The sequence below is a fragment of the Neocloeon triangulifer genome, unplaced genomic scaffold (genome assembly GCF_031216515.1).
Source record: "Neocloeon triangulifer isolate White Clay Creek 2 clone unplaced genomic scaffold, ASM3121651v1 ptg000012l, whole genome shotgun sequence".
NCBI classification, from domain to species: domain Eukaryota; kingdom Metazoa; phylum Arthropoda; class Insecta; order Ephemeroptera; family Baetidae; genus Neocloeon; species Neocloeon triangulifer.
The window spans coordinates 8,785,904-8,802,051 of record NW_026775554.1 but is presented as its reverse complement, the minus strand read 5'-3'; the positions used below and the strand labels follow the sequence as shown (position 1 = coordinate 8,802,051).

Genomic DNA, 16,148 nt, shown 5'->3' with positions numbered 1-16,148 from the left:
TTTGTGCGGGAAAAGCACAAGACCATTGCTGTGCGTTGACTTTACCTCTAAAAAGTCAAAATTAAACTATATAATCCAGTATTAAAGGCTACTTTGTTACATAATACAAGGATTCATTTGATAATAAAAGTTCACAGTAAGGTGGTTTCTAAAATAGGAGATTTTTTTATTTTTAATAATTCAAAATCCACCAAACTTCATAATTCTTTACTTCCTGTTCCTGCAAACCAGACAGTTATGCTGATTGGTAATTACATATTTATCTTTCTGCAGGTTATTGGCTTCAATGACTTGCTCCGCCAACGCGAGAGTTTCTAGGCTCGGGAATCTTTGCCGAGTGAGAACCCAAGAAAATTCTAAAAAATGGGTTTCATATTAAGAGTTTATCTATTTTTTTATTAATATATTTTACTCACGAATGTTAACGTTTCCAGATTCTGTGCATGACCAGACGACTGCGTAATTCACGTAATCCGTTCCAATGACCCAGTATGCCCCGTCAAATGCTCCTGTAAATATGATATTTGATTATAATTATTAAAATATCATTATTATAAAAATCTAGTTAATGTGAAAAATTTTCATTCCTCGATCTCTGATCTTATACAAAATTTGGGTGACCTTATTTTAAGTAAATAATTTACTTAAACAGTTTCATACCCGCTGAAGGGAAGTTCACCCGCAGCTTTCCTTCACCAGTGGTGCTATCAACTGTGGCGTGGCCATAAATAATCTCCGACAGCCCAGTTCTAGAAATAATTCACACAATATTTTGTTGTTATCATTTTTTAAGGTTCAAGATAATAGTTAATAACGTACTTTCCATCGATGAGGTAATTTTTGACGCTAATAGTTCCATTCAAATTTTCCTTGTACGTCGCAGTGGCGCATTCGCCATTTTCCTGGAAAATCGCGTAGAACTTTTTGAACTCGTACCACCTTCCCAAGTACTGAAAAACAAAGATAATTGATTTTAATATTAAATTCTATATACATAAACCATTTGATAGCTTACGGCGCCTAAATCGAATTGCTGCACCACCTGAAGAGGAGGACACCCTCCTGGAGAAATTACTTGCGCCTCGGCAAGCGAAGCAGAAATGCTTACAACAATCCACAACAGCATTTTCATATTTTTATGACCGGAAATTAATTAAAATTTAAACTGATATGCAAAATATTTTTGAACGTTCAATTGCACTCACGCAACGGACGCAACCGCTTAGGTATAACTTCGTTTTTAAACTGCGACGCTGGTGTCAAATTTTGAGCATTTTATAAGCATGTTGGTTTAGATGATTAATTATTGGCTCATCGCTCATCTCATCATGACGCCATCAATTTAATCCACCCCTCAAGGCTATCAACAAAATTTCCGTATCAGTATTGAGCTATTTATCAATTTAATTCACGCTAATCCTGTTAAACTAAATCAACAATAATTATTTTTGATTATAAAAAAGTATGAAAAAATTTATTACATAACACGTTTTTGGTTTAAATAATTAAAAGCGAATAAAATTATCAGAATTTCATACTTATACGTTATATTGCCTCACACCGGTGAATTTATTGAATATTTTAGAAAAGGCAAGTGGCTGGCAAGTGGGAGGATTAAAAAAAGCGCGGAACAAGGGATGCTTTGCATGTATTGTGCTCCAGCCCATCAACACACTTCTTCTTATGCTAACTGCCAAAAAACTGTTGAGGGCAGGCCTTTTTCTGTAACTGACCCTTAATTTCCGTATTTTTGTGAGGTATATAAAAACTGCCAAAGTGGCTTACTCGTCTTTCAGAAAACGTTTTTCATTTTAGACGAATAAATAAATGAATAAAAAATAAATATTTTTCTTTACAAAATATACACATGTTAATATTTTGTTTAACTGTATAAAAAAAAATATATATATATTTCCTATCAAAATAATACTCTATCAATTTTTTTTAGCCAATTTTTTTTAATTATTTAGATATCGGGATGCAGAAGTGCAACTCTTTTGAAATTTGATATTTTCTTTTTCAATTATGAGATATTCCATCTGGAAAAAATTAAAAAAATTTATCTGTTTGGAGAATAAATTTAAATGAATATTACCATGAAAACGTGACTTTCGCGGTCTTTTTTGAAATGATTCGCGCAGCTGGAGGTGTTTCGTCGCGAGAGCCATCTGCGGAGCCTTTGATGTTTGTCATGTTTGATGTTGTGGTGGCCGAGCCGAGGAGGGAGAGGCTGGCGAAATTTCTCTCATCAGAAGAGATTGAAAGAGTCATCAACCCCAATTCGCGATTGACGTTTCGACGATGTCACTTGGCCCGGCTCGTCATCAGCTCGGCCCAGTCACATTTCGGCGATAATTAAGCCTCGGCCGACGCTGCGACGACAATTAATATGGGATCCAGGATTAGGTAATTGCAAACAAGTCACTCTTGTATATGTACGTTGATTAGAGGATAATAATGCAACTTAACTCCATACTGAAGCTGCCTTGACCGTATTAGCTAGCGTTGCAGGAGGTCGGCTTCAAAAGCAGAACCCCCTAGGGCCTTTAATTGCGAGACCAAAAATAGAGTTCGTCCAAAAATTTTACACTAAATATAATAATACATAAATTAAATGGATTTTTCGCAATTAATTTCCACAATAATTTGTCCTAATTTTAAAATTTAAATTTTTTAGTCTGCGATCTTCTCAATACCATATTTAAAATAATTCTGTTATTTCTGTTGTTAATTGTGAATCATAGAACGTCCTGCTTTTATAATTAAATTTGTATCATGGGGAAAAGGGAAATGCTTATTCACTTTTTTATTGTGTCACATAATACGCCCCTATCAAGTTCCACAACTAAAGATTATATTGGTTTTAAACCAGTGCATGCATTCATTATTTTTTTCGCTCCACAGAGAAGACGTCAGACACTTTTTTGAGTGCTTCTGCGAAATTGCAAAACCGCAGCCTGAAAAAGAGGCTTGGATCGTCCAGAAATTCCCCGAGTCTTACAAGGACGAAGAGGTCTTGAAGTCTGTGCCCAAATTTGCATTTCCCTGCGAATTCGAAAGGTAAAAATTTATTTAACATTTTGTTAAGGCAAAATTAATTTAATTTTGATTCCGTTGCAGCACAAGCGTCCAACATTTCAATTTTGTCCTGACGGACATAGACAGCAAGTGGACCTTTGGCTTTGTCCGTCATGGTACAAGGTCCGAAACTGCTCTTGTTGTTCTCAGTTACCTGCCGTGGCACGAAGCGTTTCAAAAGTAATGCTGGATTTTATCTCCAAAGCTTTTTTAAACAAACATGTTATTCACCACAGGTTCCTCAACACAATAGCCGATTTGACGGACAGTCCAAATGACTCTGAACTTTGGAGTTTCCTTGAAGCGGTCTACGAACTGCCTGCCCCTGACCCTGGCAGCACCCTTCATGTTTCCTTCAACCAGGGTTCAAAGGTTTGAAACGAAAAATATATTAAAAGACCTGAAAACCTTCAAGATTTTTAAATCAAACAATAATCAAGATCAAGTCTTGTATTGATCTAATTTATTTAGTAAAAAAAAGAAGGAAAAAAAATCATAAAGGGGGCTTATAATTTACCATCTTAGAACACGTGAAACTTTTTAAATTTTAATTGAATTCTAGTGTTTTGAATTAATGTATAAAGTTTGAATTGGTTTGAAAGATCTGTTGGAAACTACTTAATTTGATTTACTGAAAGTTTTTGATTTTTTTGCCTTTTTTTTCAAGTTATTGAAATAATTTCAAAATTTCATTTTCAGTCATTTACTTGTCAGTGTCCTAACCAGTTCAAACTTCCGAGCATCCCTGACAATGTAAGTTGAAATAAAATCAGAGCTTGCTGTTCTAATTGAGAGTTTCAGAGGAACTTAACGGAATATTACAGCGCTGTTGACGCCAACAACATGATGGTCATTTTTGCATCAATGCTCTATGAACGGAGAATAATTTTCACTTCGAAACGCTTGTCTCGGCTGAGTGCGTGTGTGCAAGCGGCTAACGCAGTCCTCTACCCTATGAACTGGCAGCACATTTTCATTCCTGTGCTTCCGATGTCTCTGATGGACTATCTCTTGGCACCCATGCCCTTTCTCATTGGAGTCCCTACACCCGTTCTGCAGGTACCACCAAAATTAAATAATCTTTTAAACCGATTTAATATCTCTTTCAAAGAGGGTACCTAGATCAGACTTGGGCGATGTTGTTATTTTGAATGCTGATGCCAACACTGTTGAATCTCCGTACGAAGATTTGGAAAGTTTGCCCTTTGAAGTGGTAGGTAAATTTAGTGATGGGAGTTAATTTTTTTTAATTGAATGACAAAGGATGGTTGGTTGAAAAATAACAATTTCTGTTTACTAAAATACTAAATTTCAGCACTTACTATTTATAATGAAGTAAATTTACTTTTTTTTCTCACAAGGTTTCAACTCTGAAAAGAAAACTGCGAAACCGAGCCACTCTTTTGGGTGATGGTGTCAGTCGGGCCTTCCTGCAAGCCCTGGTGCAGCTCATTGGAGGCTACAGAGACGCCCTTCGATTTTATCAGGGCGAGAAGATCACCTTCAACGAGGACGCCTTTGTTGAATCTCGTCCGTCCTCCATTCAACCTTTCCTGAGAAAAATGCTTCATCTTCAGATTTTCCAACAGGTTGTGGAAAATAAAATTTTTTTATTAGCATTGACGATGAATTGCATTTCAGTTTATTGAGGAGAGGCTAGACATGCTGAATGCAGGACTGGGTTTTTCCGATGAGTTTGAGTTGGAGGCCTGCAACTATTCTGAGAAATCTAGTTCCAAATTGAAGCAGCAATACAAGGAATGGGCCAGCACAATGAAAAAAGAGGGCAGCGCCTTTTTCAAGACTGTCAAAAACAGGGTAAAATTTAATGATTTATTTATATTATTTATACTAAAATTTTAATTTTCCAGGCTAATCCGGCCGTAAAGTCAGCAGTGAAAACTGTAAGGATTATTTTCATAAATTGATTTTTTTTAGTATTAAACATTAGCCATTTTTTTTAGCCAATTTTTAACTAATCAAATTTTTTAATTAAGGTCAAAGCAAGAGGGTTGGAGGTAAAGGAACGCAGTCGGACGGCCTACAAGGGCATCAGGTCTAAGTTTCGGGACAGCCACGTCTCTCCTCACTCACTTCACCATGACCATCATGACACCACCAGCCTCCCCTTCAACGGAAAACCCAGATCTGCACCTGCTTCTCCCACTGCCACCCCCAGGAGACCAAAGACTCTTGCCGACCCTGGAGTCAAATCCTACTACAAAGACCAAAATAGGTTTTTGAAGCCAGCCAGTGACAACAGGTTTTTCTTTTTACTTATGAGTGAATTTTTCTAAATATTTAAACTTAAGGGGAAGATCACTATCGGCCGCCCTTGCTAGTCCGGACTCATCTCCGACAGAAAAGCCTCTGCAGATCTCGCCCATCGACATGGACCTACTCGGAGACCTGCAACACCTAATCTTCAGAGACTGCCAAAAGTTGGGAGAGGAGGCCAAAAAGGAAATAGAGGGGGGAGAATCCAAACCGACTGTCGATCGATCAGTGAGTCTTTGGAAATGCATCAATGTTTTTTTAATCACTTAGTTTTTTTTGCATCACTTCTTTTTTTTTTTAATTTCAAAATTTTGTAATTTTTTGTTGTGCTTAGTGCTAGTGGCTATTTTTTGTTTGCTTTCGCAGCTGAAGCCTGTTCGTAGCATGGACCCATCGTCCTTGGCTATCCCGCAGCCCCTCTCCCTGCAGCGCTCGGCCCCGCCGGCGCTCACCCCTTCCACCCCGACCACCCTGGTCAACAACCCCTTCCTCAATCCCAAGTCGCCCTTCATGGTGTTGGGCCAGGATGTGGAGAACCCGACGACCAGCCTGTTCATTGTCACTTGCCCGCCCCCGCACGAATTGCCAGCCGTCATTTCCCCTCCTCCCAGGACGCGAAAAAACTTGCCCAGACCACACCAGCTTCAGGTTGGTTTATTTGCACACGATTTTCTCACCTGTTTTAATTTTAGTGTGCTTTAACTGTCACTTTTCTAACAAAATCATCGTTGTTAATTTTTAAATTTTGCCACAAATCTTTACCTTGTTTTAATTTTCACTACATCAAACTGGATCATATTTCAGGATTAAACGTGGATTGTGGTAAAACATAATTCGGAATTAAGGTTTTGAATGAATTTCTTATTGAATGCAAATTCTAGAATACAGCTTTACTAACCAGTATGTGAAGTTAAAATTGGCATAAACTTTTTTATATAAATTTAGCATTTCTTTACTTTTAAATTTTGAAGTTTTTTATAAATTACTTCCAGCCCTCGGGAGACCTAATCCAATTGGACTCAACCCCGAGCGAAGACGACTTTGACCCCCTGAAGCCGAGCGGCCGAAGACCTGTCGCCAAATCTTCCACGCCGTATTCGGCTGACCTGCTGTCCAGCGAGCAGTTTGCCTCCCGCGGACCCCACCATTCTCAGGAATCTTCTTCCACTTCGCAGCTGAATCAGACAGATCGGGACTTGTTGAAGGAGTACGGCCTTGAGTTTGCCTCTGCCAACAACTGGCTCAGCTCGGGCCCCTTCGAGGAAATCGCCTCGGCCTCTCCGAACCCCAAAGGTCAGTGGGCAACCTTTGACTAATTTTGTTCAAGTGCGCTGCTCTTCCTCGGCCTCTCGGTCTGTTGGTGATTTTAAGAAAGTGAATCAAAAGAAGGTCTGAAGCTGACCTAACGTTTCTCACCAGTCTCCAAGTCTCGCAAAGGCAGATTTTGGTGCTTTGAATTGAAAGCAAAGCGTATAAATCGTGCTGATTATCATATTTATAAATATTTCTTGTTGATTTTTATTTACAATTTCAGTATTGTTTGGAGTATATAGTTTTAAAAATTGGTCAGCTAGTCGCAAAATCTGGTGAGAAGCATGCTCAGGCCTTTTTCGAAAAGACACACTGTTAATGATGATAGGCACAAAGTTCGTTTTATCGGCGAAATTATTAGTTTATTATAATTGTAACTGTGATAATTGAATTATGGTTTTACATCAAGAGCTGTGTCTGATGAAATGGGTGCAGACAAATAATGGCATCTCGAGCTCTTTCATTTGATTATCAGTTTAGCCTCTCTTTATTCCTCAATAATTATTATGGATGGTTGATTCTTTTAACTGCAGTTTATGAGTAGCTAAATTGATTTGTGCACTGTGTATAAAAAAATTGTAATTGTGAAATCTTGGACATTAATTATGGAAAAATCGTGTATTTCAAAGAAGGCCAAATAATATTTTTGAAATTAGAATCGATTAGATTTTGCAAATTTTTGCCACTGCATCTACTAATTGTAAATTTGAAATTTTTTTCCTGAAAGATTATCTGGCCTTAAAAAAAACATTTCCCTATGGGAAATCTAAGCACAGTTCCCACTCTTCACTCCTCTTGTTGAGATTGCAATAATTATAAAAAAAGAAATTATAAAGATAAAATTAATAATTATTGTAATTGGAATTCATCAATTTTATAGAATTTAATTTTTAATAAATATACTTTTATCTTTAAAATGAATCGTATTTTCAATCAATCAAACACAGGTTTAAAACTAGTTATAAAGTGAGATTTATTTTTGGAAATGAGACGCTCATTTTCCGTTTTCACAATTTTAATTAGCGAGTTGGTTTTGACTTGTCAAAAATCTGCTTTCTCTCTTTTCAATACAACAGACGCCTGTCTCGTGGTCAAATAACAATTTTCGTAAAAGGGGCTTTGATGTGCACAATAATAATTGTGTTCAATTGCAATATAATTAATATCATCACTACAACAACGAGGTCCAGAGAAATGCGTTCAAGACCTTTGGCGTTCAACAGTTTTCTTTCTCGAGAGAAAATCTCAAATGAACACTTGCGCGTCACAACTATTACATTTTCGCTTTCACAAAATTTAGTCCAAATCAGAAGTGGCAAAAGAGTGGAAGTATACATATATTTATTTCATTTCTCTCTCTTGTAATTGTTATATTATATATTCCAGGGCTCTTACAGAAATCACAACAATATGTATCGCATAATTATGTATAAAAGTGGAAAATTATTTACAGTTTATTCACAACGATGAGACACACTGATATGGAAAGAGCTCACTTAGTTTGCCGAGAGCTGATGCGTTATTATTTTTGATAAGAGGCTTTTTCAAATGTCAGGGAAATTAAGTTTGAGAGTTTTGTGTGCAGGAAGGACACGCACTTACAAGTCAAATTTACTTTCCTTTTTATTATTACTTTTAATATATAATCAACGCCCCAATTACAGCAACAATTTAATTATTTTGCACAACAAAAATAATATATATACCGCTTTTTGCGCATCTCATTGCCAAGGCCTTGAATTTTATATGTATGTGATAGGGCTTTTCTGTAAAACGTCAAGTACGTTCCATATTTTAACAGTTGCCTCTAAAGAGGACACGTAATAAGTGGAAGGGTATCATATAATATATTATGTATGTATATCGCAATAATTGTTATTATTAAAAGTGTGCTGGCAACGCAAAATCAAGCACGTCGTTTTTCGTATAAAATCTGGGGTTATATTGGTCATTTCTGCTCTCTTTTTGTTCCAAACTCATTTTTAAATAATTCAGGCAAAACAGTATTATTCATAAATTTATTTATCATTTGCCAACTTTTCGTAATTCTTGTAAATATTAGTCAACTTTGAAAATAGAACTGAATTTTTGTGCCCAATTTGATAGCATTTATTATTTTTAAAAATCGTTGCAGTCGGTATTTAATTTTCCAGAAATATAATATATAAAAATTTCTGCTTTTGTATTGTAATCAAATAAAATTTCTTTCGGGTTTGAATTTAAAAATCTTTTGGCTTCGTAATTCTCATGTAAATTTGTACATTACAAAACACTTAGAATAGCTAATGGTATATTCAACTCTCTTCCTAATTTAAATATTCATTATTTTGAATTATAATAGTTTGATTTTAAGTAGGTGTACCAACAATGATAATTCCTTTTATTTCCATTTGTTAGTATGTAAAAGAGAAAGATATTGATAATGTTCGAGCTGCTATAATATATATAAATATAACCCTTTCTCTGCAATATTTTTTATGATTCCAATTTGGCGGACATTTTTCTTTGTTCCAACCGGTTCCAACAATAACAAACAAACATCTCATGATGAGGTGTGCGATTTTTCATTTTAGATATTTTTCCCTTTTCCAACCAATTATTTATGCTAAATTCCTTTACATTGATGTGCGTCTCCATTACATGATATAATATGATAGAGCAAGGTGTGTGTAAAGAATCGATCTTTCTTTCCGAGTTACACATTTTATCACAGTATTGTCCATGACTAGAAATCTTTTTTGAAATAAGTATGTGTTAAATTCTTTCAATCCCAAGACTTTTCCGGAAGTACTTGAAACGAAACAAGGGAACTTAAACTGGGGTCACACAAGAATAGAAAAATATCGGTGTGTGAAAATTTTAAAGTAGAGAAGCCTGACGTTTTAGAATAAATAACATGTGCACGACAAACATTTTCTCACAAAATGCAAGCTCTGATACATTTCCATTGGATGAACAATTAACAATCAAATTGTTCTCGCAATCTTTTATCAAAAATGGTAACTTTAAAGCTTTTCTCTTCAACACTCTCCATTGAAATCAACAAAAAACGTAATGAGTGATAATATCTAAAAGTCACCAACAACAATTAAGAAAGTAAAAGAAAAAGTCTTGTTTTTTCTATTATTGATTTTTGCGTCTGGTTATTCTTCATTTCCACACTTTGAACTTTTTGAGGGAGACCTTTTTGAGGCGCGCCACTGCGTTCCTCATGTCGCTGGCGTCGCGCTCCTCGTCGCTCAGGGTCTCACCTTCCGAGTGCACCTCCCTGGTCCGCTCCTTGAAGACCTGCTGCGGTCCCGAGGAGGCCTTGGCCTCTCCTCCACTGCCGCCCCCAATGGTGGAGGCGAGTCGCGACCGAAAACCGCCCCCTCTGCTGCTTGAGGGGTAGCTGAGGACCTCGTGCACGGCTGTCTTCTCGCTGCGGCCCTTCAGCCCTTTGCTCAGCTTCTCCAGGGTGGCCGTCCGCAGGTTCAGGGTCGTCCTGCGCCGACCTGCCGGAGGGGTCACCTCTCCTCTCTCGCGCAGCACAAAACGACCCAAAGTTTGCCAGTGGGCCTGAGTGCCGTACACGTTTTCGTCATCCGCCAAAATCTGAAGCAGAAATTTTTTGATTTGTAAAAAAAATTTTAAAATGCGTCTATTAGAGGGGCGCAGAAGTTCTTAACACTTCCGTTGCAAGAACTTTAAAATTCTATTTCAGTATATCTCTCACACTTTTCAATCAACGGTGACTCCTATAACTGGACCCTGGTTGGATTATTTACCTGCTTTCTAGTTTAGGGAAGAAAAGGTGTCACTCTATTACTCTAATTCTCAAGAGGATCAATGAAACCAACCATCAATATAATTAATGTCCAAAAAACTACTGAGACAAGAGGCAATTTTTCATAAGTGTTTTGGAAGAACTTCTAACCACATAGAGAAATACATTCAGACTTTTTGTAATATTATAACTGTGATGTGATAACTGCATAATAGATTTCAAAAGAAACGTAAAATAATTCTCGTTTTACAAAATGTAAACGTTTAAAAAATTCAGTTAATGCGCATTGAAAATTGATGATGGAAATAAATAATCAGGTTCTGAGCTGCAGATTCTTACCCTCTGCTGTTTCCTCCTCTGCGGTTGTTGGCTTTGCTGGGCGCCGCCGGCCCACTCGAGCTCCTCGACCAGAACAAACTTGGTAGGGTCCTCCAACCTCCTGGCCTTGACAAGGGCCTGCGCTAACACGTCCTGCGCCGAGCTGCCCAGGGGAACTTTCAAGATGGCGTACGGGATTTCGGGCGACACGTTGTAAACGCAGACCAGGAAATTGTCGTGATCGTCCCAGCTGCGACCCTGAGAGGAGGTAACAGATTAGCCCTGAGTAAGGGTTACAGATGGTTTACTTACCACATGTTGAGCCGAGAGATCGGTGGCTGACTTGGCGGTGGAAAGGCCGGCGGTGCTCCTGATGGACGAGAGCCACGCCCTGCTGCTTGGGTCGTCGCCCATGCGCTTCAGGATGAAGCGACCTTCGCCCTGCCAGTTGGCCTGCGCCTGCAAAGGTCGTTCGTGCAGGTCGAGGACCCTCTGCGTGGCGGGCATGTCGCGATCCTTCTTCTCCCAGCTGCGCGCCACCTCCTCCACCAGGATGTAGTCCTGGGCCTTGTCAGCGCCCAGGTTGGCCTTCTGCAGGGCCTGCACTATTACTTCTTGAGTCGTGCTCTCCTGGGTGATCTTCAGGATTGTATACGGCTCGTCAGGTATGACGCCAAACACCTTCACAAAAAATAAAGAGATTTGGGTTTCATGACTAAATTTAAAGAAAAAAATATTTTCCAAAAAATGTAAATTCATGGCCTAACCCAATTGTATGATTTTTCAACCACTCAATTCGGAATTCGGAAATAAGAAAAACCTGGGTCCTTATTTAAACTCACCATTAGGAAGAACATGCGTCTTTTGAGTGGCACGGTGACGCTCTCGATAAGCTCAGCCTGTTCTTTCTCCTTTCGCGCCTTCTCAGGTACAGAGGTTGAGCCGCTCAGGTGGGTGGGCACCTCATTGTTCTCCAGGGTGTCTAGACTTTCCTCCTCGGTGCGCGAGTACACAAACAGCGTGGAGAGCTGCATCGGTTGGTTTTGCGGCGAGCGGAGACGGACATGGCGGTACCCAGGTCGCAACCTGGTCAAAGGTAGCACCCTTTGTGACAGAAGGTGGTTGGTGTTGGCGTCCATCACACTGAACCGCACAAACGCCAACTCTCTGCAAAAAAAAAATGAATAAAACGGGTATCAATTTTTTAATGTTAACACTAACCTGAACATGATTTGGAAAAAGAAAGCGTCATTCCAGATGGGGTTGATGGCGTTGCGTTGGATGATTTTGGTTTTCTGTTTTGCGCAGTCAACGGGAATGCCAATAACCTCAACCTCCACGTATAGACTTGAGCTCAGGTTGTTTTGACTGACGTACTGCCCTGAGACGATGGTCAGCACCAGGTGGACTGAGTGCAGTCCATCAAATTCTTTGTCCCACGGATTGAACCTCCTGTACATCATGTGACCTCTACAAAACAATTTAAATAGGAATTAATTAAATAAGTTTATAAGCTTTGTGATTGAAAATAAGAATCTATATTATAATTTCTAATGAGACATCATAAATAATATTATAGGTAGAAAGAATTTTAAATAATTTGTGGAGCTTTAATTTTTCTATAAATTTGCGTGTAGGATTTTAAATTTCAAGAAATTAAAATTTCTTAAAAGGATCTTGGAATCATCTATCCATGTAGGTGAAAAATATTTTCATGGATATTAATTTGAGGGGATTTAAAAATATAGCCCCTTGACATGAAGAAGATGCAACCCGCACGGCTTTTATTTCTTGCAGGTCGCCTACCCATACATTTTTTTGTTGGAAAACGAGTTGAAAAGAACAATTAACCCAAAATATTTTATTTTAACTAATTGTAAGAGCAGAAGACGGTTTTTCCTAACAACAACAACAACGGTTTTTCCTACCTGTCCCACATGACTGCTGGTTTACGGACATAGCCACACCTGCCGTTCTGCTCGAACATTGCAGTGTTGAGGTGGAGAGCAGCGTCCTCTGTCTGGTAGTTGAGGGCCACCATTTGGATGCCGAAGGCCCAGAAGATAACTGGGTTGAAGTTGGACGAGTCAATTCGCATTCCGGCAGGGTAGGTGCGCATCAGCTGGGTCTCGGTGTGGGCGACCAAGGCATGAGGCTGCTTCCGGCATAGTTTCTTGGCTGAGTTTTCGTTCAGACTGGAGCACTGGTAGCATGGGTGGTTCACGTTGGGCCTCTTAGTGAAGCTCGAGTGTGCCCCGGGGGCCAGACTTGACTCCAGTGGCATTGTGGTTGCAAAAATCAGTGACGAGGAGGCGCTCGAGGTGCTGATCGAAGAGGTGGCGCCCGTATTGGTAGGGGTGCCTGGCACTGATGTCCCCTGCTGAGGCAAACCTGCAAAAATTTAAACAATAAATTTAAATTTTTTTTTTTTTTTTTTTAGAAATAAGTTTCAATAATTGTTGGATAGTGGGTACTTTTAGTATAATTGATAAAATTCTGCACTTATAATTTTTTACTCTTATTAATAAAAGTGCAATTATAATTAAATAATTATGAGAAAGAACATTTTTGAAAAACTTATTCTTACCTGAGGGAGTATTGGTGCCCTTTTTCATGCCAGAAGACGTAGTTCCTGAAGGTGCAGGTCTCCGGCTCCTGACAGAGCTGTTTGGACTGATGGTGTTCAATGTCCTGAACTTGATGGCCTGAATGTAGACAATCATGTCGGACAGTTCTTTGGCGATTTGGCTGCTCTGCTTCTTTGGTTTGTGGGAGCTGAAGTCGTCGTCGAATAGCCAGTCCTGACTTCTAAGGGCAGTGTGAGGCACAGAGGGGTGTGAGTGGCGCATATCCCTCAGACCGGCGCCTTCGTGGCTTGAAATCGAGTCCGTCCTCGGACCCAGAGAGGACGACTTGGCCAAGGAACTGCTTTTGTCTTCTTGAATTATCATTTAAAACGGATTTTTGTTAATGCTGTAGTTTTTTTTTTTTTTTTCAAATTTACAATTAGAAAAAAAGCACAAAAAATGCAATTCTAAAGGTGTCTATAGATATATTTACGATTTTCAAATAAACAGCTTTCAAACTTGAAAAAAAATTAAGCAAAATTAAAAAAAATATATTTTGGAATTGAAATTGTTTGACTTGAACCCCTCTCAACTCACCATCTAGATTTTCATCTTCGTCGTCATCGTCGTCATCATCATCTTCGCTGAACTCGTCATTGACTGACCCGCCACTGGTGTTGCTCACAATGCTGGATGCCCTCCCAGACGCCGCTTTGTTGACAGATGGGAAGGCGCCCTGGCCTCTGGTGCCCCTTGGCGCCATTTGAATGTCAGCCATCAGTTTCTTGTTCTTGATCAAAATCCTGTGCCTGAGTTGGCCTGGGGACGGAAGACAGGGATCGTCGCTGAAGTCGGCTTCGTACAGGAATTTTGTCACCAATTTGTCTCCAAAGACGGACTACAATTTCAATTTAAAATTTATTTTCTAAAATTTAAATACACGGTTTAATCACTTGAAAGATGTGCGCCATTCTGGCCTGCTGTTGCACTGAGCAGTGGTTTTCAATGCTGAGGATCACAGGGAAGGGGGAGGTGACAAAGGCGGACCTGTTGATGGCTTCAACCACAGACCTGAAGGGTATTTTGGTAGTAAAGGTGTGGCCGTGGTAGATCAGGGGAGAGCCGTCGTCGCCGTCCCAACAGTCTAACTCCACACATCGGCAACCGGTTAAAAGCACCTAAGAATTATATGAAATTAAAATTTTAAAATAAATTTTGATTTGCATCAAAATAGAACTTATTATGCAATTTTTAAAATTCTGAAAAATTGAAATTCCATATTTGAGTGAGATCCTGATCAGATCTCTATATAACAATTAAAAAACTTGGACAAAAATCAATGAATGGGACTAGCTATAAATTTTTTAAGTTTCTAAAAACAAAAAACAAAACAAAAAACAAAAAATGTCGCATTGAAAGTCATGAAAAGTCTTCAATTATTATTATTAATTTTGTAAATTGACCCATTGCAAAAAGGTATACTGAAGGTAGATAAATATACCTGGCTGTACAACTCAACAGAGGACTCTCCCTTGAGTTGGTGGCCTGTGAGGTAGGTGTTGTGAGAGGAGGCGATGAAGTAGTGGGACAAACTCTGGTCCATTTCAGTCTCATCGGGGGCGACCCTTTCACTGACAAAGGCGTAGTTGTCCTTATCCATAAGGTACCTGGCAAAACCCTCGAAGGACAGGTTGTTCTGTGCCCTGAGCAGCAGGTCGGGCTCGTGGCGCTGGATGAGGGCCTTGACCTCCTCTTCCGAGTGCTGCTCCATCTGCTTGGTCTCGAGAAACTTGCAGAAACTGGCCAGGGTTATCACCTGGCTCTTGCTTGTGTCCACCCCTGCGCAGTTGCTCACGATGCTTGCCGCGGCAATTGCGTCAAAGATCTTCTTCTTATTGCTCAATCCTTTGTCCAGCAAGTCATTTGAACTGTTTCTCGTCAAAAGGCCTGAAATTTAGATGAATTTGAAATTTAAATAAAGTCGAATTTTGGGGGTTTTTAATGAAAAGTGAACACTCAAATAAGACTCCATAAGACGGTAATCAAATAAATTACCTATTTTCTGCTTGTTGAGCGTGGAATGTTCGGGTGAATTTTTGTGGCTGCTGTCACTGAGCGATCCATCTGAAGTTGTTCGGCACACAGTTGCAAACTGCTCAAATAGTTCCCTTAAGTCTTTTCTTAACCTTAAACTGTTAAAAAAAAAACAAGAAAAAAAAATTAAAAATACACAGTTAGGGAAAATTTTGTTCATTTACCTAAATGATCTAAAAAGGTTGACAAAGTCAATGAAGTCTAATTGCGTTTCATTTGTAATAGAGCCCGCTCGGAACTGTCTGATTTGCAGGTATTCGCTCCCGGCCGCTTTTTTCTCTCTCTGCAGACCAGGATAATTGAACGAAGTGCTTGGGTAAAGGTTATCCAGGTGCTCAGAGGAGCCTGAGGGTGTGGTGCTCCCTGCATTCTGCACGGCAGCCAACACTGAGGACCTGTTGGTGTCGATTTCGCTCGAAATCGACCATGATCTTGGCGGATTTGCAGCGGTCACTGACCTCCGAGATGTCGAAAGGGCACCTTCTCTGCTCAAGTCAAGGGGTTTGGTGCCAATGTCCTGATTTTAATTAATTTTTAATTTCAAATCTATATATTTTTTTTAACAAGATTATTACTTTCATATTTTGGATGTTTGTAATTGACTTCTTTTTCCTAAATTTCGTGGATTGGCCTCTCTTAAGGGTGCCGTTGTCAGGTGGAGACATGCCAACAATGTTTCCAGTCAACGTCCAGTCTCGTCCTCCAAATACCTTTGGAGTTAAAAATTAATTAACAGA

At 39.2% G+C, this 16,148-nt stretch overlaps 3 protein-coding genes across 11 annotated transcripts in view; 1 reads left to right on the top strand and 2 right to left on the bottom strand.

Moving 5' to 3' along the window:
- Positions 1–137: 137 nt before the first annotated feature.
- LOC132198048 (apolipoprotein D-like) lies at positions 138–1,261 on the bottom strand. The gene is made up of 5 exons (XM_059621784.1): positions 1,016–1,261; positions 820–950; positions 661–749; positions 417–509; positions 138–356 (listed from the first exon to the last, which is right to left on the bottom strand). The coding sequence occupies exons 1-5, from the start codon at positions 1,130–1,132 to the stop codon at positions 208–210; spliced, it is 579 nt and encodes a 192-aa protein (XP_059477767.1). The 5' UTR covers positions 1,133–1,261; the 3' UTR covers positions 138–207.
- Positions 1,262–2,196: 935 nt separating this feature from the next.
- Positions 2,197–8,743, top strand: LOC132198047 (DENN domain-containing protein 1A-like). Of its 2 annotated transcripts, XM_059621782.1 has the most exons (14): positions 2,197–2,406; positions 2,905–3,060; positions 3,121–3,258; positions 3,315–3,450; positions 3,778–3,831; positions 3,880–4,137; positions 4,190–4,291; positions 4,440–4,667; positions 4,720–4,896; positions 4,950–4,982; positions 5,076–5,341; positions 5,391–5,583; positions 5,722–6,003; positions 6,348–8,743. In XM_059621782.1, exons 1-14 carry the CDS (start codon positions 2,390–2,392, stop codon positions 6,669–6,671), a joined length of 2,364 nt encoding a protein of 787 aa, XP_059477765.1. In that variant the 5' UTR covers positions 2,197–2,389; the 3' UTR covers positions 6,672–8,743. The 2 variants fall into 2 exon arrangements, with proteins under 2 accessions (XP_059477765.1, XP_059477766.1); XM_059621783.1 differs by lacking the exon at positions 5,722–6,003 and having other exon boundaries at positions 6,348–8,742.
- Positions 8,744–8,891: 148 nt separating this feature from the next.
- Positions 8,892–16,148, bottom strand: part of LOC132198045 (uncharacterized) — a 101,282-nt gene continuing 94,025 nt past the window's right edge. For 7 of the 8 annotated variants that reach the window (XM_059621775.1, XM_059621774.1, XM_059621776.1 and 4 more), the window contains 13 exons: positions 15,987–16,121; positions 15,576–15,928; positions 15,373–15,509; positions 14,819–15,264; positions 14,271–14,495; positions 13,915–14,215; positions 13,338–13,688; positions 12,679–13,141; positions 11,972–12,220; positions 11,593–11,917; positions 11,063–11,431; positions 10,772–11,008; positions 8,892–10,260 (listed from right to left, as the gene is read on the bottom strand). In XM_059621775.1, the coding sequence (XP_059477758.1) occupies positions 9,817–10,260; positions 10,772–11,008; positions 11,063–11,431; positions 11,593–11,917; positions 11,972–12,220; positions 12,679–13,141; positions 13,338–13,688; positions 13,915–14,215; positions 14,271–14,495; positions 14,819–15,264; positions 15,373–15,509; positions 15,576–15,928; positions 15,987–16,121 (4,035 nt within the window). In that variant the 3' untranslated portion in view covers positions 8,892–9,816. The remainder of the gene's footprint in view (positions 10,261–10,771; positions 11,009–11,062; positions 11,432–11,592; positions 11,918–11,971; positions 12,221–12,678; positions 13,142–13,337; positions 13,689–13,914; positions 14,216–14,270; positions 14,496–14,818; positions 15,265–15,372; positions 15,510–15,575; positions 15,929–15,986; positions 16,122–16,148) is intronic. The other variant, XM_059621777.1, reaches the window with a different exon arrangement.